This window comes from Schistocerca americana, chromosome 6 (assembly GCF_021461395.2).
Source record: "Schistocerca americana isolate TAMUIC-IGC-003095 chromosome 6, iqSchAmer2.1, whole genome shotgun sequence".
NCBI classification, from domain to species: Eukaryota; Metazoa; Arthropoda; class Insecta; order Orthoptera; family Acrididae; genus Schistocerca; species Schistocerca americana.
In genome coordinates this window covers 208,623,867-208,651,127 of record NC_060124.1, presented here as the reverse complement: position 1 = coordinate 208,651,127, position 27,261 = coordinate 208,623,867, and the positions used below count along the sequence as shown (strand labels likewise).

The 27,261-nt window shown below is 44.5% G+C and overlaps 1 protein-coding gene across 1 annotated transcript in view; it reads right to left on the bottom strand.

Moving 5' to 3' along the window:
* Positions 1-27,261, bottom strand: part of LOC124620054 (gamma-aminobutyric acid type B receptor subunit 2) — a 434,547-nt gene that overhangs the window by 105,255 nt on the left and 302,031 nt on the right. The window contains exons 12-15 of the mRNA XM_047146721.1: positions 24,558-24,674; positions 20,118-20,279; positions 11,647-11,750; positions 3,848-4,123 (exon numbers count right to left, since the gene is read on the bottom strand). Coding sequence (XP_047002677.1) covers positions 3,848-4,123; positions 11,647-11,750; positions 20,118-20,279; positions 24,558-24,674 — 659 coding nt within the window. The remainder of the gene's footprint in view (positions 1-3,847; positions 4,124-11,646; positions 11,751-20,117; positions 20,280-24,557; positions 24,675-27,261) is intronic.

Genomic DNA, 27,261 nt, shown 5'->3' with positions numbered 1-27,261 from the left:
ATGACAGAAGTGCAACCCTTTCGCAAATTGCTGAAGATTTCAATGCTGGGCCATCGACAAGTGTCGGCGTGCGAACTATTCAACGAAATATCACCGATAAGGGCGTTCGCAGATGAAGACGCACTCGTGCACCCTTTATGACTGGACGACACAATGCTTTAGGCCTCACCTGGGCCCGTCAACACTGACACTGGACTGGAAACATGTAGGCTGCTCGGAAGAGTCTCATTTCAAATTGCATCCAGCGGATTGACGTGTACGGGCAAAGAGACAGCCTCATGAATTCATAGATCCTGCATGTCAGTAGGGGTCTGTTAAGGCTGGTGGAGGCTCTGTAATGGTGTGGGGCATGTGCAGTTGGAGTAGTGTGGGACTCCTGATACATCTAGATACGACCCTGACAAGTGACACGTACGTAAGAATCCAGTCTGATCACCTGCATCCATTCACGTCAACTATGCATTCCAACGGACTGGCGATTCCAGCAGGATAATGCGACACCCAACACATCTAGAATTGTTACAGAGTGGCTCCAGGAACCCTCTTCTGAGTTTAAGCACTTCCGCTGGCCCTCAAACTCCGCAGGCATGAACATTACTGAGCATATCTGGGATGCCTTGCAAGGTGCTGTTCAGAAGAGATCTCCTCCCCCGTACTCTTACGGATTTATGGTGAGCCCTGCAGGATTCATGGTGTCAGTTTACCCCAGCACTACTTCAGACATTAGTCGAGTCCATGCCATTTTGTGTTGCGGCACTTCTGCGTGTCCACGGGGGCTCTACGCGATGTTAGGCAGGTGTACCAGTTTCTTTGGCTCTTCAGTGGAATACAAAGGCATAAATCTTAGTGTCTCCTCTTTTTCCTTTCAGAACTCCATTTCGGGGTTTTTCTCGAGTGCACTCCCTGTGAAGTGTCCAGGGATAGTCAGCTATCATGCAACCATCGCACCTTCGTTCCATTTCATTAATTTCTTGATGTAACGTATCTTGCTGTTTCCACTCACACCACCTAGATTTTCTGCAGAATAGCTGGCGTGGGAGCGCAAGAAGTGCAGGTACCAGCTCACTGAGGGAATGCTTTGAAGTTATACAGAAAGTTCATTTTTATACTATATTTTTGTAACCACTGTCTTTGTAGTTACCGAGAATCTTCTAGATAACTTCTTTAATAAATATCGAAGCTGATCTTTGAATGCTTTTGATCTTCAAATGTTTCATTGTTCTTTAGTTTCCGAAAGCCAGTACCGACAAAAATTCCCTTTTTCAGCTTGGCATCTGGTAGCCTCGCAACCCTGCTTCCCACATACTTCAAAGTATTACTATCTTTCGTTAGTACTTCAATGAATTGCTTCGTAAATTCAAATGTTACGTGAAGTAGAGGCAGGGTACTTCTTGTGCCCCCAAAGAATCGAATACTACGTTTTTCCCTCCAGCTTCATGCGTTCTACTATGCCAGATTTACTCGTCTTTTGCACGGCTGTCACATAGGGATGTAACTGTAGCACAAACGATGAAATAAAACAACTTCACCTCGCAGGTAAAACTGCAAAAATCATGAAACAATATTGCTTTTATGATGATCACAGGGGTACATTTTGAATACCTCAGCGAAATACTCAATTTGTGTCAAAACTGCATGTGATTGATCGTTTTACGCACTTTACTGGAAATCAGCATCCAAAAATACACCAGAAATATCTTTTATGTTAAAAATTTAAGACTTAACCAATAACTATCAATATGCTGGATAAATTCTTCTGTCGCCCGTTTATAGTTGATAATGAAAATAATTAACACCATAAACAAAAACTGCTATTAATCTACTATATTACGAAAGTAGTTTGTATTTACATTGCGAAACGTTAGCAAATAGCTTTTTTCACGTTTTTAATAGGTCGCTTTTTTGGCTGTTTGTTCGGTGCAAATATTGCAATGAATTTTAAATGAACTTCCCGCTGAGCTACATATTTCATACTTTCAGTATAGCTGAAACTCGATAACAATGCAATATTAAACCGCTTTCGTGTCTGGTGTGTAGCGGAGGGTACTTGTAACACTACTGCTCGTTACTACATTTCCTGTTCCGCTTGCGAAAGTTTCGTGGTAAGAGCGGTTTATAATAAGTTCCCTTGTGAGCTCAATCCTCTGTAATTTTTCCTTCGAAGATCCTTTCCTGAGATAATAGTAGGAGGAAGCAATTTATTGGTTGACTCCGGACAAGAGAAATTGAAATAGTCTTCAGATTTACCACATGTCTCTGTTCTAATCTCATCAAAAGTCGATTGAAAAATTACAAGCAGACACACACACACACAGACACACACACACACACACACAGACACGGACAAATATGCTTAAAGAGCAGAAAATAATTATTTAAACAAAAAACTTTTTAATATAACATGTTTTTTTTTCAAAACGCACTAAAAGGTATAAAATGAGTTCTTCTAGCCTCATACAGATTTCTAACCCTATACATATACTCCAGAAAATTTGTGATTGTGAATACTTAACAGCTGTGAAAATAGATTTAGAATTTAAAACGAAAAGCGTGGGGTCCATGAATACATAACTGATACACGAATATATTATTTATACTTTTACAAAATTGGATGCAAGTATTTTATATCTTGCTGTTATTACAAAGGTACTAGACAAACTTGTCTCGGGATTTGTACCATTTTCCAGCGTTCCTTATGACGCTGCATTTACAAATGTGAAGTCAGCAGGAACTCTTGAAAATTGGACAGGTGCAGAAACAAGTTTGCCTTGTGTCTTTGTAAGAACAGTGAGAAATAAAGTATTACCATCTAATTTTGTAAAAGTATAAAAAAGATGTATTATGACCTTATGTAAACTGCAGGCCCAGGAGAGAAGGAACAATAAGAAGAGGAAGAAGAGGATACATGAATAGTTCACCTTCTCACTATTATCTACAGCACGCTTCCACGTTTATCGTTTTAAATTCTACAAGTATTTTCATAGCTATTGAAAATTCAGGAGCTCAAATTAGGAATCCGTCTGAGGAGAGAATAAATTATTTTATACTTTTTAGTCCGTTTTAAATACGTGTACACAAAAACAGTTTTTATTTAAATAATGTTTACGATTTAGGATAGTAGGTACTAAACAGTTACGTGCAGATTGTCAGGTTCTTATATCAGAACTAGTAATGATAAATAAAATTACGGATACAGCCACACCTGCATGTTGTCGTATATTTTGATTTTGCCGGTAGAGTACCCGGGTAGTAGTGACCGGTGCACCGTGCACTGCATTCAGTAACAGTGACACTGAAGTGGTTTCAGATAAAGCACGGTTTAAACAGAGTTTGAAAGACTTTCTGATAGGCGACTCCTTCCACTCTATAGATCAATATCTTAACTGAGACTGTTACACCGGCTTAAGTAAATACGTCTGTTACATCTCAGCTTTGACAGCACTTGGTCCCAACAGTCAAGATTAGGTATTTTCTGTATGATAAATTTATTAAAAGTGCGTAATTATGTTTCATTCTGACAGCGTATTAATTCTGTAAATATTAGCAGTTCCAGTTTACTGTAATATATTCACCTGTTTTGACAATCTCCTGGAAAATGATCAGGGTAGTGGGTGTTATATTTATAGTTTCTGACATGTTCCACACCCACGAGAATCATCTCTTTTGTTGGGTCTATGGAACGAAATCTGAATCTAATCTAATGTAGGCGGCATGAAGTGTCGACACCAAATATTCGTCTCACTGTCTAACCTGCGTTGATGCGTTCTCCAGCAGTAACACCTAGAGCCGCGTATTGCTCAACACGACGGTAAGAGGCTGGAGTAGGGTAGAGTGTAGGAGGCATTACCTGCGGGTGTTGCACTCTATCTTGAGGCCCATGCTCTCGACGATGGGGTCGGCGTGCGCGGCGCGACCCAGGATGGCCAGCATCTTGGGAAGGAAGAGCAGGCACAGCGTAGCCGTCGTCGACGTCAGGATCAGCGCCGTGATGGTGACGAAGGCGAGCGTCGCGCGCTCCGAGATGAGGTTGGCCAGCACCACCACGATGCCGCTGGTGATCACCACGCTGTACACGCTCATGCCGATGTACTGCGAGTCGTTCAGCGCCGGGATCTTCACGTGCCTGCGTGGGGAAGCGCCTCCTGTAATTGCTAAGCAGCTGCCTCACACCACAGGCAGAAAAGCCCAGAGCTTCCAGGCAGAAAAATTACCGAGCCATGTGGTGCAGTGGATGAGACACAGGCCTTGAATTATGAGGACCATAGTTCGAAATCCCTTCCAACTATCCGGATGTTGGTGTATTGTGGTTTTCTAAACAGCTTAAGCTGAATTATTTGTCTTGTAAAGGACTGACATCCTTTCCCATCCTTCCTTGCACTCGGATTCTAATAACCACATCGCTGAAGGGAGAATCCTAATATTACATTTTATTTCGGAATAAGCGAGAAAAAAATTGTAGAAAATGACTACCAAAGAAGGGGTCGGTTAGTGGGGATGTGCTGAAAGTATGTGGGAACAGGTACCTTGGTAATGGCACGTGCAGAGAGGATGGAGAGCTAGATAGATGAGAGTGTGTAAGTTGTTGCACGTAACCTAAGAGCACACCTAAAATTTTCTACAGATAGAAAGGAAGTGACAATATTATAGAAATGGAAGAGAATGTAGATGAAGATGAAATAGGAGATATGATACTGCATTAAGAGTTTGACAGAGCACTGAAAGACCTAAGTCGAAACAAGGTCCCGGGAGTAGACAACATTCCATTAGAACTACTGACAGCCTTGGGAGAGCCAGGCCTAGCAAAACACTACCATCTAGTGAGCAACATGTATGAAACAGGCGATATACCCTCAGACTTCAAGAAGAACATAATAATTCCAATCCCAAAGAAAGCAGGTGTTGAAAGATGTGAAAATTACCGAAATATCAGTTTAATAAGCCACGGCTGCAAAATACTTCCACGAATTCTTTACAGACGAATGGAAAAACTGGTAGAAGCCGATCTCAGGGAAGATCAGTTTGGATTCAGTAGAAATGTTGGAACACGCGAGGCAATACTGACCCTACGACTTATCTTAGAAAATAGATTAAGGAAAGGCAAATCTACGTTTCTAGCATTTGTAGACTTAGAGAAATCTTTCGTCAATCTTGACTGGAATACTCAGGGAGCGAAAAGCTATTTATCATTTGTACAGAAATCAGATGGCAGTTATAAGAGTCGAGGGGCATGAAAGGGAAGCAGTGGTCGGGAAGGGAGTGACACAGGGTTGTAGCCTATCCCCGATGTTATTCAATATGTATATTGAGCAAGCAGTAAAGAAAACAAAAGAAAATTTCGGAGTAGGAATTAAAATCCATGGAAAAGAAAAAAAAATCTTTGAGGTTCGCCGATGACATTGTAATTCTGTCAGAGACAGCAAAGGACCTGGAAGAGCAGCTGAACGGAACTGGCAGTGTCTTGAAAGGAGGATATAAGATGAACATCGACAAAAGCAAAACGAGGATAATGGAATGTAGTCGAATTATATCGGGTGACGCTGCGGGAATTAGATTAGGAAATGAGACGCTTAAAGTAGTAAATGAGTTTTGCTACTTGGGGAGAAAAATAACTGATGATGGTCGAAGTAGAGAGGATATAAAATGTAGACTGGCAATGGCAAGGAAAGCGTTTCTAAAGAAGGGAAATTTGTTAACATCGAGTATAGATTTAAGTGTCAGGAAGTCGTTTCTGAAAGTATTTGTATGGAGTGTAGCAAGAGATGAATACACTAAACAGATTCTGAAGGATGTAGGTTGCAGTAGGTACTGGGAGATGAAGAAGCTTGCACAAGTTAGAGCAGCATGGAGAGCTGCATCAAACCAGTCTCTGGACTGAAGACCACAACAACAGAAAGGAAGTGGTGGCATTTCAGGGCATACAACTAATAAGATCAAAAATAGTACTGAATAATAAAATCTTGAAGCAAATCAAATATTCTAAATATCTAAGATGCAACGTCACCTGTGAGTACAACCTTGTGGCGGCCAAAAATTCAATAAATTTACTTTCTCATGTGGAACTAGTGTGAATAATCTCAAGAAGAGAACGAGGAAAGAAACCCAGCTGAAGTTTTACAAAACTGTGGAAGTAACAACTTGGTTAGTGGACTAAATGTTCTTCACAGTAGCAAAGGTGAAAAAGTACTCATAGCTCTTAAGGTAAGCACATTAAAGCCCATGCTCACCTTCGCTTATAACTTTTGACTCGGTTGTTTCTGGACCACGGTCCCTTACCTCCTGCTGATTCATTTACCGTTATCTACCGCCTTTGAAACATCATCAGCAAATCACTTTGTATAACCTAACCACAAAAAATAAAATAAAATGGGAGAAAATGAAAAGAACATATAGCCCACATGAGTGGAGAAAGATTCTCGACAAAGGTTCTCAGTTATAAATGCACTGGAAGAAGAAGTGTGAGAAGGCCTTACAAGACATTGAATAGCGTAGCAGGCAATTTTTCTTATACATGAAGTGAAGACGAAGAAGAAGAAGAAGAAGAAGACCTGGAAAGGGAGGAAGAATGTTAGCATTTAGCGTATCATTAGAATGCAGTATCACTGACCCTTAGAAGGATTGTACAAAAATATATGGACAGTTCGACGAAGTCACGTGAATTGTATCCAAACTCGTGATGAACTTGCCATTATGATTCCCTCTTTTTCACCTGATACGTGTCTAGTGTCTTAATCTCTGTGCCACACCATCAATACAGGTGGTAAGTAAACATGGCCTACTGCTTCTGTGATATCATTCTATTGCATTCCCCGCTCTTTTCGTTAATCAGGACCAGTTGCATGCACTCCACCTATTCCTGACCAAGTTATTGCAAAAAACGCGCTTTTTTCATCATAATCTAAATTTTCGCATAATAAAAGTATGCACTACAAAATTGTATGAAACAATTCGTCTCATGCTGTAACGATATTTTTACTTGTATCTAATTTATCAGCTTTCTTTCCGAGATTCATATTTTCGTACTTGCTTTGTTTTGGAATACGTGCCCAGCATTATTAACATTTTTGCTTCAGGGGATCTTCTATGCACTAATCCTCCAAAGCATGACATGAGAGCATAGCTTAAGTTTCATCAGTTTGTTTCAATAGTATTCTGAAGTATCATAGTCGATGTACAAGAGCGAAATAACTCGATACAGGAAATTTCTTTCATCCAAATGATAATTTTCTAATAAATATGAATTGGTTAAATTAGTGTTGCAAGTGCATTGGTAATTTGCGAGATACCTTACCCTGCCCAAGTCCAGATTTGTGATCTATGTTCGAAACGAAGTTTTAGGTTTAGCTCCTCCTTGACTACGCGATGTACAAAACGGGGCATTTTCAGAGTTTTATTTTAGCTTTCTATTGTGCCCATGTTATTTTCATCGTCTCAGAAAGGGGTCGGCCCCTCGTCAGATTGAGCTGTTCCTATGTGCTTGCGTTTTTCTGCCAAGCCAACTGCTCAGTCGGGAATGTTCTGCCTACATATTCCCCTGTCGTTTATACATAGTTTCTAATTTCTTTTTCTATTAGTTATTCCTTAACGGCACAGATCCATTCTATTATAGCAACTTTTCCTTTACTGAGAGTTTCGTACAATTCCACGACCTGTCTAGTTAATCTGGTTAGTTGCCGTGTTTTAATATGCCCACAGAATTTTAGGTAGCGTTTTTACGTGTCCGAATACATGCTGGAACACTTAACAACTTCTTTATTTGCTCTTACTCTTAGTCCGTAGGTTACTTTTTCAGTATAATTTATCTAAAATTTTTCCGAACTACTTAACGTTCTCTCCTTCGAATTTCTTTACTGTGGCTGTTTCCATTTAAAGTGAGTGTCTCAGACCTATAAAGACACTATGGTCTGATGATTGTGTTGTCGTGTCTCAGTTTGGCGTCTTCTGAGATCTACGTTTTGCTATAGATGTCTTGTACGCCTGAAAGCTGGCTGCAGTTTGAGACAACGAATTTCGTAAGCAATCTTTTCCCAGACACTTTTCTGAATGGTTTCAACTAAATCATGAATTGAGAAACCACGGGTTTTAGAATTTTGAGTGCCTGGTTCTTGCTGGACTTGTTTTTTGTCATTTAAAACGATATTTGAAGGAGGAATTTTTAGATATAAATTAAGAAAAAAAAGAAAAAATATATTAAAAAAATAAAAAAAATAAAAATAAAAAATAAAGAAAAACAAAAAACACAAAAAATAAAGTTGTTATATTAACTTAAGTATGTTGTTAAATTAACCTAATTATGTCATGTATTGGAAAATTTGACTCGTTCCACATCATTACGAAATATCGTATTCATGATCCATGGAACTAGTATTAATCTAATCTAATCTACTCTTTCTACTGTTTCTTTAAAGTACATATTTTTTTGTGAGGCAGAACTGGTCTTTCATTCCTGGATACTCAGACTGTCCGAGCTTTCCCACGAATGCGACATCGGGGACAGATCTCTGGTTCTTCGCCACGCGGGGAAGCCGCGTGGTCTTAGGCGCCTCACCACGGATCGCGCGCCCCCCCCCCTCCCCCCCCCCCCCACCCCATCGGAGGTTTGAGTCCTCCCTCTCTTTTGCGTGTGTGTGTTGCCCTTAGCGTAAGTTAGTTTAAGTTAGATCAAGTAGTGTGTAAGTGTAGGAACCGATGGCCTCAGCAGTTTGGTCCCATAGGAACTTACAACAAATTTCTGGTTCTTCCTGGACACGGGAGCACCTCAAAATTACGCACACAGTTAATAGAGAGAGAATCTTAGGTGCTTGTGGTGTTGAAAAATAGCACTCCTACAGTGTCACATCAGATGGGAACATGACGCTACAGGATGTCCATGATGTACCATTGTGCCATCAGAGTTCCCTCGTGACATCCAGCGCTGACGTAATGGCATACATCATGGCTCTCCACATCATGAGGTCAACAGAGACACCACTGCGGCAGAGACAAAACGTTGGGAAGATGGCGCCTTTATCCAGGTCACCGCCGTACTAGCAGAAGATGGCCATCCTGGGCCGTACAGTTCTGCGATTCAACACTGCACATAATGTGGTGCCATTCTTCGGCATTCCATACGTCTCGGTCAGCGCACCCTCCAAACTCAGCCGTTTGTGTTGTGGTTTTAACGGCAGCCTACGCAAGGGACGGTAATCCCCTACTCCAGCTACTACCAGTCCTCACAGGAGTTCTTTATTTCTTCACGGGCGGCAGGAGCAAATGTGAACCGGTTACAATGAGCTTGGTGGACAAAATGATGATACTGTCTTTTGGTGGTCAGATGCGAACGACCGGAAACTTGACGATTGTGGTTGCTCCCAAGTTCCCAAGCAGTCCCAAATTGTTCAAATGGCTCTGAGCACTATGGGACTTAACTGCTGAGGTCATCAGTCCCCTAGAACTTAGAACTACTTAAACCTAACGAACCTATGGACATCACACACATCCATGCCCGAGGCAGGATTCGAACCTGCGACCGTAGCGGTCGCGGGGTTTCAGACTGTAGCGCATAGAACCGCTCGGCCACCAAGCAGTCACATGTGAATGTCGGAATAACCTTGATAGTGCACTATTCGATCAGCCAGCCGAATGTTGACCCCACAATAAAGCCCGTTTCAAACTCTGCTAGTTGCTAATAGCGCTATTCTCCATGCCCTACACAGTGATCACTGAAGATCTGACGTTGTTCACGCCTCTTATATACCATACAACACTCAACTCGAGCAGCACAGATGTTCTCTGCTAGGCCTTCTACCTGTTATGGAGAACTGCGAGTCTTAATCATTTAGACTCGTATACTCGCCAGTGGTGTGTACGTGTACAAGCTGAATTGGCATCCGGCTATGTCTTCTGGTTGCTTTAATTTTGTGGTCATGCTGTGCATCGTGTAACGAATATTTTCGAAATTTATGCTAATTGTTTTTATTTGTGATCACTGTACCTACTTATGATGTTTTTTCATTATACACTCCTGGAAATGGAAAAAAGAACACATTGACACCGGTGTGTCAGACCCACCATACTTGCTCCGGACACTGCGAGAGGGCTGTACAAGCAATGATCACACGCACGGCACAGCGGACACACCAGGAACCGCGGTGTTGGCCGTCGAATGGCGCTAGCTGCGCAGCATTTGTGCACCGCCGCCGTCAGTGTCAGCCAATTTGCCGTGGCATACGGAGCTCCATCGCAGTCTTTAACACTGGTAGCATGCCGCGACAGCGTGGACGTGAACCGTATGTGCAGTTGACGGACTTTGAGCGAGGGCGTATAGTGGGCATGCGGGAGGCCGGGTGGACGTACCGCCCAATTGCTCAACACGTGGGGCGTGAGGTCTCCACAGTACATCGATGTTGTCGCCAGTGGTCGGCGGAAGGTGCACGTGCCCGTCGACCTGGGACCGGACCGCAGCGACGCACGGATGCACGCCAAGACCGTAGGATCCTACGCAGTGCCGTAGGGGACCACACCGCCACTTCCCAGCAAATTAGGGACACTGTTGCTCCTGGGGTATCGGCGAGGACCATTCGCAACCGTCTCCATGAAGATGAGCTACGGTCCCGCACACCGTTAGGCCGTCTTCCGCTCACGCCCCAACATCGTGCAGCCCGCCTCCAGTGGTGTCGCGACAGGCGTGAATGCAGGGACGAATGGAGACGTGTCGTCTTCAGCGATGAGAGTCGCTTCTGCCTTGGTGCCAATGATGGTCGTATGCGTGTTTGGCGCCGTGCAGGTGAGCGCCACAATCAGGACTGCATACGACCGAGGCACACAGGGCCAACACCCGGCATCATGGTGTGGGGAGCGATCTCCTACACTGGCCGTACACCACTGGTGATCGTCGAGGGGACACTGAATAGTGCACGGTACATCCAAACCGTCATCGAACCCATCGTTCTACCATTCCTAGACCGGCAAGGGAACTTGCTGTTCCAACAGGACAATGCACGTCCGCATGTATCCCGTGCCACCCAACGTGCTCTAGAAGGTGTAAGTCAACTACCCTGGCCAGCAAGATCTCCGGATCTGTCCCCCATTGAGCATGTTTGGGACTGGATGAAGCGTCGTCTCACGCGGTCTGCACGTCCAGCACGAACGCTGGTCCAACTGAGGCGCCAGGTGGAAATGGCATGGCAAGCCGTTCCACAGGACTACATCCAGCATCTCTACGATCGTCTCCATGGGAGAATAGCAGCCTGCATTGCTGCGAAAGGTGGATATACACTGTACTAGTGCCGACATTGTGCATGCTCTGTTGCCTGTGTCTATGTGCATGTGGTTCTGTCAGTGTGATCATGTGATGTATCTGACCCCAGGAATGTGTCAATAAAGTTCCCCCTTCCTGGGACAATGAATTCACGGTGTTCTTATTTCAATTTCCAGGAGTGTATATAGGTACCTGAACACGGGCTGTTGTCCGACTGAAACTGGTCGGTTGTAATCTTGTGACACACAGCGACAGTGCATATCATGGTTCTTTTAACAGTATTTACCCATTTTCACGAATATATACACAAGGTACAGAAGCTGATTGAGCTGCATTACTACTGTAGACGTAGTTTCCGTGATCATATAGAGGCAGAACTGAACACTGTGATGATGAGGTCGTTGGCTTACCGCGTCTCCCAGGCCATGTAGACCCCCACGACGAGCAGCAGGCCCTTGTAGGCGTACAGCGCGCCCAGCCACGAGTGCGTGTACTGCGACCGGCACACCTCCACCTGAAACAGCGGCGAACACCAGCCAAAGAGTCGGAACTGTGTAAAGGGCTCTACGGCTGAACGAATCTTTATATTCAGTACAGTGGAATATAGTATCGCCTGCTGGGGCAGAGGTTACTTTCATATGCACATACACTACTGGCCGTTAACTGCTACACCACGAAGATGACGTTCTACAGACGCGAAATTTAACCGACAGGAATAAGACGCTGTTATACGCAAATGATTAGCTTTTCAGAGCATTCACACAAGGTTGCTGCCGGTGGTGACACCTACAACGTGCTGACATGAGGAAAGTTTCCAACCGATTTCTCGTACACAAACAGCAGTTGACCGGCGTTACATGGTGAAACGTTGTTGTGATGCCTCGTGTAAGAAGGAGAAATGAGTACCATCACGTTTCCGACTTTGATAAAGGTCGGATTGTAGCCTATCGCGATTGCGGTTTATCGTATCGCGACACTGCTGCTCGCGTTGATAGAGATCCAATGACCGTTAGCACAATATGGAATCGACGGGTTCAGAAGGGTAATACGGAACGCCGTGCTGGATTTCAACGGCCTCGTATTACTAGCAGTCGAGATGACAGGCATCTTATCCCCATGGCTGTAACGGATCGTGCAGCCACGTCTCGATCCCTGAGTCATGAGATGGGGACGTATGCAAGACAACAACCCTCTGCCCGCACAGTTCGACGACGTTTGCAGCGGCATGGACGATCAGCTCGGAAACCATGGCTGCGGATACCCTTGACGCTGCATCACAGGCAGGAGCGCCTGCGATGGTGCACTCAACGACGAACCTGGGTGCACGAATTGCAAAACGTCATTTTTTCGGATTAGTCCAGGTTCTGTTTACAGCATCGTAATGGTCGCATCCGTGTTTGGCGACATCGCGGTGAACGCACATTGGAAGCGTGTATTCGTCATCGTCATGCTGGCGTATCACCGGGCGTGATGGTATGGGATGCCATTGGTTACACGTGTCGGTCACCTCTTGTTCGCATTGACGGCACTTTGACCAGTGGACGTTACATTTCAGATGTGTTAGGACCCGTGGCTCTACGCTTCATTCGATCCCTGCGATAATGCACGACCGCATGTTGCAGGTTCTGTACGGGCCTTTCTGGATACAGAAAATGTTCGACTGCTGCCCTGGCCAGCACATTCCCCAGATCTCTCACCAATTGAAAACGTCTGGTCAATGGTGGCCGAGCAACTGGCTCGTCGCAATACGCCAGTCACTACTCTTGATGAACTGTGGTATCGCGTTGAAGTTGCACGCCATCTTAGCTCTGTTTGACTCAATGCCCAAGCGTATCAAGGCCGTTATTACGGCCAGAGTTGGTTGTTCTGGGTACTGATTCCTAAGGATCTATGCACCCAAATTGCGTGAAAATTTAATCACATGTCAGTTCTAGTATAATATATTTGTCCAATGAATACCCGTTTATCGTCTGCATTTCTTCTTGGTGCAGCAATTTTAATGGCCAGTAGTGTACGTAGGACTGTTTACGAAAATACACAGATACCGTCCTTTAGGTGATAAAGATTTTCCCGAAATGACCTTAAGTAAGAAAACTAGATTAATTCCATGAAACTGATTACAAGGTAGGTTGATAAACCGTCCACGAGCATGCGCCACAGACTTGCATATGAAAGTGAAATTAATAATATATCTCCTGTATTTTTCGTGAATGTAGGCGAACGTTTAAGTGACCGAGTGACCGTAGCAGAGCGAACACCAACAAAAGTAAAATAAGCTTAATGGAGTGGAGTGTGCTAAAATTTATTCAGGTGATGGTGGGGGATTTAGATTAGGAAATGAAACATTAATATTAATGTAAGAGCTTTGCTTGATGGTGGCCGTTGTAGGTGAAATATATAGGTAAAGGCTGTGGCGCATGCCCATGGTCGTTTTATCAGCCTGACTCCAGGTAGCGTGCAGCCATTTTATTCGCCGCGGCTTTAGGAGCAGGAGTCGTAGCGATCCGGTAGCTCTGGTCAACTTTCACCCACGGGAAAGATCCCCAGTACTCATTTTGACAGCACGCAGAGTGAATCTAGGACCGTCTTTGGCGGAACTAGAGCGAGGAAAATTCATCACTCTCACTGAAGACTGAACCCGGGATCTTCAGGGTGAGATTCTATGATTTACCCACTACCCCAAGGCCATAGGGTTGATGTAGAGAGAATACAAAACGCGGTTTCTGTATGAAGAAAAGCACTTCTGAAAAAGATTGCTAACATCTAAGATAAACTTAAGCGTTTGGAAGTAATTTCTGAAAGTATTTGTCTAGGTTGTAGTACGTGGGTAATCCCAAAAGTAAGGTCTCCTATTTTTCTATAAGTACATAGACCTGTTTATTTCTACAATGGTTTACACCATTTTACAGCTTGAACATTTAGCTCATCATTTCTGTCGATGCATTTTTGTAGGCGCTGTCACAGTTTTTGTATGCCCATGTCATACCAGCTCGCCGCCATACAGTTTAGAAAGTTATGAACCTCTTCTTTCACTTCGTCGTCGGAGCTGAATCGCTTTCCGGCCAAATGATTTTTAACTTAGGGAACAGGTGTTAGTCATTGGGCGCCAAGTCAAGACTGTAGGGTAGGTGGGTGGTTATATTCCACTGAAACTGTTGCAGGAGAGCAACGGTTTTCCTAGCGATGTGTGGGCGACCGTTGTCATGGAGAATGTGTACGCCCTTGCTTAACATTCCTCTTCTCCGTTTCTGAATTGCCCGTCTGAGTCTCACAGTACCTGTCAGCGTTAATTGTGGTCCCAGTGGATATAAAGTCGAAAAACAATACCCCTTTCAGATCCCAAAAAACGGTTGTCATGACTTTACCGGCAGACTATATTTGTTTGAATTTCCGCGGCTTTGGCGAAGAAGGATGCCGCCACTGGCGTGATTGTTGTTTGGTGGCTCAAAAATGGTTCAAATGGCTCTGAGCACTATGCGACTTATCTTCTGAGGTCATCACTCGCCTAGAACTTAGAACTAATTAAACCTAACTAAGGACATCACACACATCCATGCCCGAGGCAGGATTCGAACCTGCGACCGTAACGGTCGCTCGGTTCCAGACTGTAGCGCCTAGAACCGCACGGCCACTCCGGCCAGCTGTTGTATGGTCTCAGGTGGAAAGTGGTATGCCCAAGTTTCGTCACCCGTGACAATTGAGTCCAGAAAGCTGTCCTGTTCGGCTGCAAGGCGGTGAAGAAATGCGCGGGAAGAATCAACTCGTTGTCGCATGTGGTCCTCAGCATGCGTGGCACCCATCTTGCGCACACCTTCCGGCAGTTCAATGTTTCCGTTAAAATTCTGTGAGCGGTGCTTCGGGAAACCTCAGGAACCAACGTGCAGAGATCATCCAGGGGGATCCACGGACCTTCACGTATGCTTTGCTCAACCTTTGTCTCCTCAGAAATTGACGGTCTCCCGTTCCTTTGTTCGTCGTGAATTTCGGTCCAACCAGCTGCAAACTGACATCCATGCACGACTCACCATACACTTCCGTCAATATGCGACGGATTTCAATCGTCGCAGTGCCCTTAGCGTTCAAAAACAGAATAACTGGGTGCAATTCGCACTTGGCGGTAGTATCCAACGGGAACTCCATTCTCAACGGCTGCCAAGCCAAGACTGAGCGTCTCAGCGCGGCGTGCGCATGTTTACACACAGCGCGTGAAGCACTCTTCATAACAGTGTGACCAACTGTCACACAAAGAGTGTTCTGTACTTATAAAAAAGTAGGAGACCTTACTTTTGGGATTACCCTCGTATTATACGGAAGTGAAACATAGACGATATGCATTACAGACAAGAAATTAGAAGCTTCCGAGCTGTGGTTCTTCAGAGGAATGCTGGAGATTAGATTAATAGTTCTTGTAGCTGATGTAGTGCCAACAGCCCCGTCGCGGTGGATACACCAATTCCGTTAGATCACCGAATTTAAGCGGCGCTTAGTGGTCAGCACCTGCATAGGTGGCCGTCAGTGTTTGCCGTGCGCTGTTGGCGAGCGGGTTTCACTCAAGCTTTCTGAGGTGAATTCAGGAACTACCGATTTGAGAAGCAGAGACTCCAGGTCACCACACGAAATCTGAGAAGGGCCGGAAGAACGGTGTGCCGACCCCACGCAGCTCCATATTCGTATGCGGTGACGTCACGTGCTACAAATTGACTGAAAGAATGAATCATCTGACAGGACACATCCTCAGGCATCAAGGAATAGTTAATTCAATGTAATTTCACTACAATAAGCAGCATCAAGAGGCTGTAGGTCGCAGGAGCAACGCGGATATGAAGAGGCTTGCGCAGGATACCATTGCATGTGGACTTGTATCAAACCAGTCTTTGGCCTGATGACCACAACAACAATATTAATTCTGTAACTGAAATGGTTTACAGACTTATCAGGAAAGGAGAGTTTACCTACAAGAACTTGAGGCTTTGTGGAAAAGGATGTGGTCGCGCTTCTGTGGATCGCGCGTTTTCTCAGCAGTACTTCACTATCGAACTTCCTAGACGATGATTCTTACTGACTAGTTTCTTAAGCTTCAAATTACTATCTTTTATTTATTGTTTATTTATTGACACACCAAGTTTCGTAGGACCTAATTATGGAGCAAATCAAGAAGGTCATGGAACGTGTCAGTACATGAAATTACAACATGAAAGTAATAACAGATAAGAATAAAATGTTTATGAACCCGAAAAAAGTCAAGCCGTAAGTTTAAATAAACGCAGTCAACTATACAACAAGAATCAGCTTAATTTTTCAAGGAACTCCTCCACAGAACAGAAGGAGTGACGCATGAGGAAACTCTTCAATTTCGATTTGAAAGCGCAACTTAGTTCACCGTTTCACCATCATGTAATACAGTTATTTTTCTCCTGTATCTCCTATTCTGTTTAAAGTATACTGCCTCCTCTCGTTACTTTCAAGCAGTAGCTTTGATTCTAAGAGCTTAAATTGCGGAGTGTCTATCTTCTCTTTCATTCCTGTTCCCGAGCCCGTATTCCCTTGTAAGCGTGCACTGTGTTCCTCCCCCCCCCCCCCTCCCCCTGCCACTCATCCCCCTTTGTACGGCAAGAATCCTCCCATGATTAGCCGGCCGAAGTGGCCGTGCGGTTAAAGGCGCTGCAGTCTGGAACCGCAAGACCGCTACGGTCGCAGGTTCGAATCCTGCCTCGGGCATGGATGTTTGTGATGTCCTTAGGTTACTTAGGTTTAACTAGTTCTAAGTTCTAGGGGACTAATGACCTCAGCAGTTGAGTCCCATAGTGCTCAGAGCCATTTGAGCCATTTGAACTTCCCATGATTATGACATTCACATCTCCATTTACGCACTGAATTGTCTGTTCACAGCCGTCATAGGCTCCTTCACTCTCGTCATCTTATATTGCACAACAAAATAAATTTGTACATCCATTACGTTCGCTGCTGAAACCACATTCACCATCATAAGTCCGTCGCTTCATTTAACTCTGTTCTGGCTTGTAGCCAAGATAGACAGAATCCCACGCCTACCACAGTATATATGCCAACTAGCTCCGCAGACGACGAAGAGATTGAAGAAATGTATCATGAAGTAAATGAAATTATTCAGATAGTGAAAGGAGACGAAAATTTAATAGGCATAGGTGACTGTAATTCGATAGTAGGAAAAGGAAGAGAAGGAAAAGTCGTAGGTGAATATGGAATTGGGGTAAGGAATAAAAGAGGAAGCAGCCTGGTAGAATTCTACACAGAGTACAACTTAATCATAGCTAACACTTGGTTTGAGAATCATGAAAGAAGATTGTACACGTGGAAGAGGCCTGGAGACACTGGAAGGTTTCAGCTAGATTACTCACCCCAAGATGATTATTAACTCTGTTCTCCTAAGAAACTGTAATCGCAAAACGAGCACATTCTTTTCATGTCGTTTCTTAGGACATACGTGGTTTCTGAGCTTTACTAGGGCAAGTCTCGCGGCCTAAAGTAACCGTCGTACCCATGCCTCAAATGGCTCAAGAATCAGTGCGGAACCTACATCTACATCTACATCTACATTTATACTCCACAAGTCACCCAATGGTGTGTGGCGGAGGGCACTTTAAGTGCCACTGTCATTACGTCCCTTTCCTGTTCCAGTCGCATATGGTTCGCGGGTAGAACGACTGCTGGAAAGCCTCCGTGCGCGCTCGAATCTCTCTAATTTTACATTCGTGATCTCCTCGGGAGGTATAAGTAGGGGGAAGCAATATATTCGATACCTCATCCAGAAACGCACCCTCTAGAAACCTGGACAGCAAGCTACATCGCGATGCAGAGCGCCTCTCTTGCAGAGCCTGCCACTTGAGTTTGCTAAACATCCCCGTAACGCTATCACGCTTACCAAATAACCCTGTGACGAAACGCGCCGCTCTTCTTAGGATCTTCTCTATCTCCTCAGTCAACCCGACCTGGTACGGAACCCACACTGATGAGCAATACTCAATTATAGGTCGAACGAGTGTTTTGTAAGCCACCTCCTTTGTTGATGGATTACATTTTCTGAGGACTCTCCCAATGAATCTCAACCCGGCACCCGCCTTACCAACAATTAATTTTATATGATCATTCCACTTCAAATCGTTCCGTACGCATACTCCCAGATATTTTACAGAAGTAACTGCTACCAGTGTCTGTTCCGCTAACATGTAATCATACAATAAAGGATCCTTCTTTCTATGTATTCGCAATACATTACTTTTGTCTATGTTAAGGGTCAGTTGCCACTCCCTGCACCAAGTGCCTATCCGCTGCAGATCTTCCTGCATTTCGCTGCAATTTTCTAATGCCGCAGCTTCTCTGTATACTACAGCATCATCCGCGAAAAGCCACATGGGACTTCCGACACTATCTACTAGGTCTTTTATATATATTGTGAAAAGCAATGGTCCCATAACACTCCCCTGTGGCACGCCAGAGGTTACTTTAACGTCTGTAGACGTCTCTCCATCGAGAACAACATGCTGTGATCTGTTTGCTAATAACTCTTCAATCCAGCCATACAGCTAGTCAGTTATTCCGTAGGCTCTTACTTTGTTTATCAGGCGACAGTGCGGAACTGTATCGAACGCCTTCCGGAAATCAAGGAAAATGCCATCTACCTGGGAGCCTGTATCTAAAATTTTCTCGGTCTCATGAACAAATGAAGCGAGTTGGGTCTCACACGATCGCTGTTTCCGGAATCCATGTTGATTCCTACAGAGTAGATTTTCGGTTTCCAGAAATGACATGATACGCGAGCAAAAAACATGTTCTAAAATTCTACAACAGGTCGATGTCAGAGATAAAGGCCTATAGTTTTGCGCATCTGCTCGACCGCCCTTCTTAAGAAATGGAACTACCTGTGTTGTTTTCCGATCAGTTGGAACCTTCCGTTCCTCTAGAGACTTACGGTTCACGGCTGTTAGAGGAGGGGGCAAGTTCTTTCGCGTACTCTGTGTAGAATTTAATTGGTATCCCGTGAGGTCCAGTGGACTTTCCTCTGTCGAGTGGTTTCAGTTGCTTTTCTATTCCTTGAACACTTATTTCGATGTCAGCCATTTTTTTGTTCGTGCGAGGATTTAGAGAAGGAACAGCTTTGGAAAAAGGTGTTTAGTATTTCAGCTTTACGCGTGTCATCCGATGTTTCAATGCCATTATCATCCCAGAGTGTCTGGATACGCTTTTTCGATCCACTAACTGTTTTAACGTAAAACCAGAACTTCCTAGGATTTTCTGTCAAGTCGGTACATAGAATTTTACTTTCGAATTCACTGAACGCTTCACGCATAGCCCTCCTTACGCAAAGTTTGATATCGTTTAACTTCTGTTTGTCTGGGAGGGTTTGGCTGCGTTTAAATTTGCAGTGAAGCTCTCTTTGCTTTCGCAGTAGTGTCCTAACTTTGTTGAGCCGGCCGGAGTGGCCGTGCGGTTGTAGGCGCTACAGTCTGGAACTGAGTGACCGCTACGATCGCAGGTTCGAATCCTGCCTCGGGCATGGATGTGTGTGATGTCCTTAGGTTGGTTAGGTTTAATTAGATCTAAGTTCTACGCGAGCTCAGAGCCATTTGAACCACCCTAACTTTGTTGTTGAACCATGGTAGGTTTTTCCCGTCCCTCACAGAACGTCAGGTCTTTCTCCCGCAGTGTCAATAATCGCTTCGAAACTTCAGTCCTAAGTCTCCGAGAAAAAAAGACTTTTACAATCAAAGTCAGCTGTAGTAGAAAGAAGATTAACCCTGAGACATCCTTCCAATAATTCTACAGCGCCAGCTAATGAGGGTGGGGAGACCACGACCAGATCACTGTGCGTGCCGTGCGGGAGTGGGGGAAGCGGGAGACTCACCTGTGGCTGGTACACGACGCTGCGGTCGGACGCGCTGATCTCGAGCGTGAGGTTGCGCAGGTGGCGCTGGATGGGGTCCACGATCACCCACAGCGTCACGATCAGACCGTCGATCAACAGCAGCACACAGATCAGCGATATTAGCTGCGTGTCCTGCAGCAGCTGCCAAAACACACAGAGTACGCTTAGTGTGCTGACACCACCAGAGAGGTACATACAGAGCGGAGCTCTGCCACTAAATGACGCACAGCAGCTACACGTGTGCATTGGATATGGAACTTAACAGATAACGAGGAAAAATACGCAAAAAAAAGTTTGTCAGCTTAATTTCGTTGCAATATGTTCCTAAAAGGGACTAATGGAAACGGAGACGGTTACGCCCTGCAGGACGAGTCAGATAATTGTCTATCTTGTTGAAATGTTTATCACGTAACGATATTCCACACTACTGGCTATTAAAATTGCTACACTACGAAGATGAAGTGCTACAGACGCGAAATTTAACCGACAGGAAGAAGATGTTGTGATATACAAATGATTAGCTTTTCAGAGCATTCACACAAGGTTGGCGCCGGTGGCGACACCTACAACGTGCTGACATAAGGAAAGTTTCCAACCGATTTCTCATACACAAACAGTAGTTGACCGGCGTTGCCTCGTGAAACGTTGTTGTGATGCCTCGTGTAAGGAGGAGAAATGCGTACCATCACGTTTCCGACTCTGATAAAGGACGGTTTGTAGCCTATCGCGATTGCGGTTTTTCGTATCACGACATTGCTGCTCGCGTCGGTCGAGATCCAATGACTGTTAGCAGAATATGCAATCTGTGGGTTCAGGAGGGTAATACGGAACGCCGTGCTGGATCCCAACGGCCTCGTATCACTAGCAGTCGAGATGACAGGCATCGTATCCGCATGGCTGTAACGGATCGTGCAGCCACGTCTCGACTCCTGAGTCAACAGATGGGGACGTTTACAAGACAACAACCATCTGCACGAACAGTTCGACAGCGTTTGCAGCAGCATGCACTATCACCTCGGAGACCGTGGCTGCGGTTGCCCTTGACGCTGCATCACAGACAGCAGCGCCTGCGATGTTGAACTCGACGACGAACCTGGGTGCACGAATGGTCAATTTTTCGGATGAATCCAGGTTCTGTTTACAGCGTCATGACGGTCGCATCCGTCTTTGGAGACATCGCGGTGAACGCACATTTGAAGCGTGTATTCGTCATCGCTATACTGGCGTATCGCCCGGCGTGATGGTATGGGGTGCCATTGGTTACACGTCTCGGTCACCTCTTGTTCACATTGACGGCACTTTGAACAGTGGATGTTACATTTCAGATGTGTTACGACCCGTGGCTCTTCGCATTGACGGCACTTTGAACAGTGGATGTTACATTTCAGACGTGTTACGACCCGTGGCTCTACCATTCATTCGATCCCTCCGAAACCCTACATTTCAGCAGGATAATGCACGACTGCATGTTGCAGGTCCTGTACGGGCCTTTCTGGATACAGAAAATGTTCGACTCCTGCCCTGACCAGCACATTCTCGAGATCTCTCACCTATTGGAAACGTCTTATCAATGGTGGCCGAGCAACTGGCTCGTCACAATACGCCAGTTACTACTCTTGATGAACTGTGGTATCGTGTTGAAACTGCATGGGCAGTTGTACCTGTACACGCCATCCAAGCTCTGTTTGACTCAATGCCCAGGCGTATCAAGGCCGTTATTACGGCCAGAGGTCGTTGTTATGGGTGCTGGTTTCTCAGTATCTATGGACCCAAATTGCGTGAAAATGTAATGACATTTCATTTCTAGTATAATATATTAGTCCATTGAATACCCGTTTATCATCTGCACTTCTTCGTGGTGTAGCAATTTTAATGGCCAGTAGTGTATTATTAAACTTTTAATCCTTTTGTAAATATAGTCCGTTATCAACACTACACTGAAGTGACGGGTCATGGGATAGCGATATGCACATATACACACGGTAGTAGCATTGTGTACACAAGGTATAAAAGAGCAGTGCATTGCCGGAGCTGTCATTTGTGCTCAAGTGATTCATGCGAAAAGATTTCAGGTGTGATTATGGCCACACGACGGAAATGAACGGACTTTGAACACGGAGTGGTAGTTGGAACTAGACGCAAGGGACATTCTATTTCGAAAATTTTTAGGGATTTCAATATTCCGAGATTCATTGTGTCAAGAGTGCATCGAGACTGCCAAATTTCAGGTATTGGTGAGACGGCAACTCAGTACCTACGGCCTTCACTTAATGTCCGAGAGCAGCGACCTTTGCGTAGATTTGTCAGTGGTAATAGACAAGCAGCACTGCGTGAAATAATCACTGAAATCAACGTGGAACGAACGTATCCGTTAGAGCAGTGCGGCGAAATTTCCCGTTAGTGGGTCATGGCAGCAGACGACCGACGCCAGTGCCTTTGCTAACAGCACGACATCGCCTGCAGCACCTCTCCTAGGATCGTGAGCACATCGGTTGGACTCTAGATGACTGAAAAATAGTGATCTGGGCACATGAGTCCTGATTTCAGTTCGTAAGAGCTGTGGTAGCGTTTGGGTGTGGCGCAGGTCCCGCGAAGCCTAGGACCCAGGTTGCCAACTAGACACTGTGCAACCTGGTGGTGGCTCCGTAATGGTGTGGGCCGTGTTTACATGAAATAGCTGGGTCCTCTGGTTGAATTGAATCTATCATTGACATTTTCAGTCATGTTTGGCTACATGGAGACCATTTTCAGCCAGTCATCGAAATCATGATTTATGGATGACAATGCACCCTGTCACCGGACCGCAACTGTTCGCGGTCGGTTTGAAGAAGATTCGGGACAATTCGATCGAATAATTTTGCCACCCGACATGAATTCAGTAGAACATTTATGATACATAATCGAGAGGTCAGTGTTCCCACGCCCCTCATGTCAATGATTCGAGCTATCTCAAACTGCGGAACATCGCCATAAACTGCACGAATACGTCCTCTAGGCATGAAGCGACGCGAAGTGGATGAAAAGTTCCAGTAGCGCTAGACACACTAAGTAGACATCGTGTACTCATACCTTTTTCACCCGTGCCAACTGACTTTTTCTGCAGTAGGAATAATGAAAATAATCTCCCGTAAAGAAGAAATTTTGATCAACATGCCTCTAAAGGATGAGTTTGGTAACGTTCGATTACAATGTTCATGGTGCAACACTTTCCTCTACAGCATAATGTATGAGAAGGAGCTTCCGCATTACTATAGAACGGGTCACCAACGCTGACCACAGCGTGCACTACCTTCAGTTACTTAATCACCTACTCCAGTTCATCATATTTAAGCGTTTCTCCCTTGGAAAATAATCAAGCCTTCAGTTTCATCGCATTGTACTATTGAAGCCCTCATTTGAAATTGTCTACTTGCAACACCGATCCTAGAATCACCTGCACCTTTGGACTAGAACCCATAGGGGCGGTAACACAGGAGCTCAGACGATTCTGTGGGGATCTTGGACGCTATAAATTCTATTATCTGCCAAAAATTTGTAGTGCACCTACACATAGGAACAGCTGTGTACTACAGGAAGCAGCTATTCGGTTGACAGAGGACAAGTGGTGTGCAAACGCTAATTTTTTAGGATAGAGGAACCCCTCTATAAGCTACATGTTGAGCTATGTGCCGTGTAGGAGAGAGAAGTATATGTTCAACAATCTCAGGCTGTAATGATTGGCCTAATAGTCGTAAGTACGTTGCTGAAAGCTATGGAAAGTGGTTACGATAAAAGTGCTACATCTCACTTAGATGTTGCTCTTTCCGTTGTGAAAACTGTGTGCGTCGAATTATCGTGTACCCCCTGACAGAGCGTGACCTAACTTACACTGAGATTGTAACCGTGTGAGACTAACAGAGTAGCAGTAGCTACAATGTTACGTAGTCCGTCGTATTTATGCTTGTCTATTCACTGTAAAAATGTTGGACCACATATATTGGCATAAAATGGGACTACATCTAAAAATAAATTAATTTAGAGCCAAAGGAGATTTCATCTGACCCTTGCAATTCCACAAACTAAAACAGTGAAATCATGATAACAATAATAGTTCCACCTAACGACTTACTTGGTTATACAGCAACGAATAGCATTTAAAAAGTAATGAGAAAACATTAACTGTTCTCTTAATGTCAGCGAAAAATTGGGATATCGGAAGATATGAGGAGACTTAGAACAGCTGTAAATCCAAAGTAATTAGTTTCGTCACATGCCGCAGTTCCGCCGTATATGTCCGCAGTAAGCAGCATTAATGCTCAATGATATCTGTCGATTAAGCTTTTTGACTTCCTACGTTTTATACAGTACTTAACGGAAGTATATTTCTTTTATCATAGCTAGTGATTAACTATTGCTGTCCGTCAAGAGATCATATGTTACCTTATTCTTTACGACTCCGCTGCGACTTCTGGTGAAGATCCTGTGCACGCGATACGTCTTCGTGAACATGGAGCCGAAAGCCAAGGAGAATCCAGCTGACAGCAGGTAAACCCGTGCCTGTAACGTGAAGAGAACGGAACTGTGAATATTTAAACCACACCATGTATATTAGATTACTATACTAAAGTTACTCCACATGTAAATTCCCGGCTACAAGTTGCTTCAAAAAGAAAGTAGAAATACACTTTATCCTGTTCTGCATTGTGCATGTTTTTACTGCTTTAATAACACATGATGTCTTTTTGCTTTTACGTACGTTTTCCATCAGTAATACACTGACAGAAAAAGTTGCCACAACAAAAAATAATTAATGTAGAGGAATGCAATTTAAGTGATTAACGCTACAAGATCGCAGGTTAATGTAAAAGTAAGTTAAACCATTTCAAATGTGAAACGCTGTGACATTAATAATCGGTGTAACGCCAGATTGTTGAATTCAAGCATGCAAACGTGCATGTATCTTGTACAGGTGCCGGACGTCAGTTCGTGGGATGGAGTTCAATGCCTGTTACACCTCGTAGGTCAATACAAGGATAGTTAATATTGTTTGTGGATGACACTGGAGTTGTCCTCCGATGAAGTTTGATATGTGCTCGATTGGTGACAGATCTGTCGATCGAGTTGGCCAAACGACAAGTCGACAATGCGTTATTCTTTTGGAAAATACCCCCTGGAATGTTGCTCATTAATCAATAGATTTGCAGGCAAGATGCACGATGCACGATGCAAGATGCACGAGATAACGATGAGAGTGTTCCTGCTGTCATACTGAATAGTACCCAAGACCGTATCTCCAGGTGTGCGTCCAGTGTGTCTAGCACCAATACTAGTTGGTTGCAAGCCTTTAACTGGCCGCCCGAACAGCACTCGGCCATCACTGGCACCGAGACAGAACCAGCTTTCATCAGAAAAAACAGAATCCCACCCTGCCGTCCAATGAGCTCTCTCTTGACGCCAATGAAGTGGAAAATGTCAATGGTTTAGGGTCGGTGGAACGGAAGCTATATGGCGTCTGGCTCGCAGCTGTCCTTGAAGTAGCCGATATGTAGCACTTCGTTGTGTCATTGTGGTGCCAACTGCTGCTCAGGATGCTGCTGCAGATGCAGTGTGTGTGTGTGTGTGTGTGTGTGTGTGTGTGTGTGTGTGTGTGTGTGTGTGTTTATGTGTGTCCAAACTTGTATCTGGCGTCACACATGCCCTATACACATACGGTGTATTTTTGTGTGCTAAAAATTCAACGCCCGTGTGTAAGTGAACATTAGGAAAGGAGTACCAAATCATGAGTAATAACTCTATTTCTAAAAAGAACCACCTAGGTAGAGTGATCATGGAAGACCTACATCTACATGGATACTCTGCAAATCATATTTAAGTGCCTGGCACAGGGTTCATCGAACCACCTTCAATTCTCTGTTATTCCAATCTCGTATAGCGCGCGGAAAGAATGAACACCTATATCTTTCCGTACGAGCTCTGATTTCCCTTATTTTATCGTGATGATCGTTCCTCCCTATGTAGGTCGGTGTCAACAAAATATTTTCGCATTCGGAGGAGAAAGTTGGATATTGGAATTTCGTGAGAAGATTCCGTCGCAACGAAAAACGCCTTTCTTTCAATGATGTCCAGTCCAAATCCTGTATCATTTCTGTCACACTCTCTCCCATATTTCGCCATAATACAAAACGTGCTGCCTTTCTTCGAACTTTTTCGATGTACTCCGCCAGTCCTATCTGGTAAGGATCCCACACCGCGCAGCTGTATTCTAAAAGAGGACGGACAAGCGTAGTGTAGGCAGTCTCCTTAGGAGGTCTGTTACATTTTATAAGTGTCCTGCCAATAAAACACAGTATTTGGTTTGCTTCGAAATACAGCGAAACGCGTGTGGTGTGAGTAACACTTTAATCATTGTTGCAAAAAATTGTTCAAATGTATGTGAAATCTTATGGGTACAAGGAAGGGACGACGGAGAAAAGAAAAAAAAGTTCACCCGAAAAACGTATTTTACAAGAATGAGGCGACAGTGATTCCACAGAGTGTCCCTAAAGATTGTCCGCTGGAGGAACCGATGTAGGACCCTATAATTTTGATAGAAAAATAATTGATAATGTGGCTTGCCTGTCGTCGCAGCAGACTCAAAAGTTATAAACAGGACCGGCAGAGCATTAATGTTGAGGAGAACGCACCAGGGCATGACTGAGTTCGGCCCTATGTCAGATGGCAGTCCAAACAACACTTACAGTCGCATACGCAGTGCTTTTAACAGCTGCTTCAAATGAAATTTTTGCTGGAGACAAAATCTGCAGACTCAGCCGGAAACAGTTTATGGCGCATCATACTCCATAACTCGACCAACCGTCGATAATTGGGACGACAGTGATTATCAGTTGCTGTGGGATGTTGAAGATGGCCATATGGTCGAGAATTGGGTGTTCTGAATAAATCGTGTGTGTTATTACCGGCATATTCCGAAACTGTCCTGGCTGCTCGTGCCTAAGATCCACGTGGCAGAGCAAGAAAGTGATGGTAATGTTATGTGCAAGTGGCTAGATTCGGTGTGGTGGAATTGTTTTGTCCATAGGAACTAGTATCAGTCTCGCAAACTCTCTGGGTTCTGATGAGTGCTATTGTCAACTTCACTTAAATG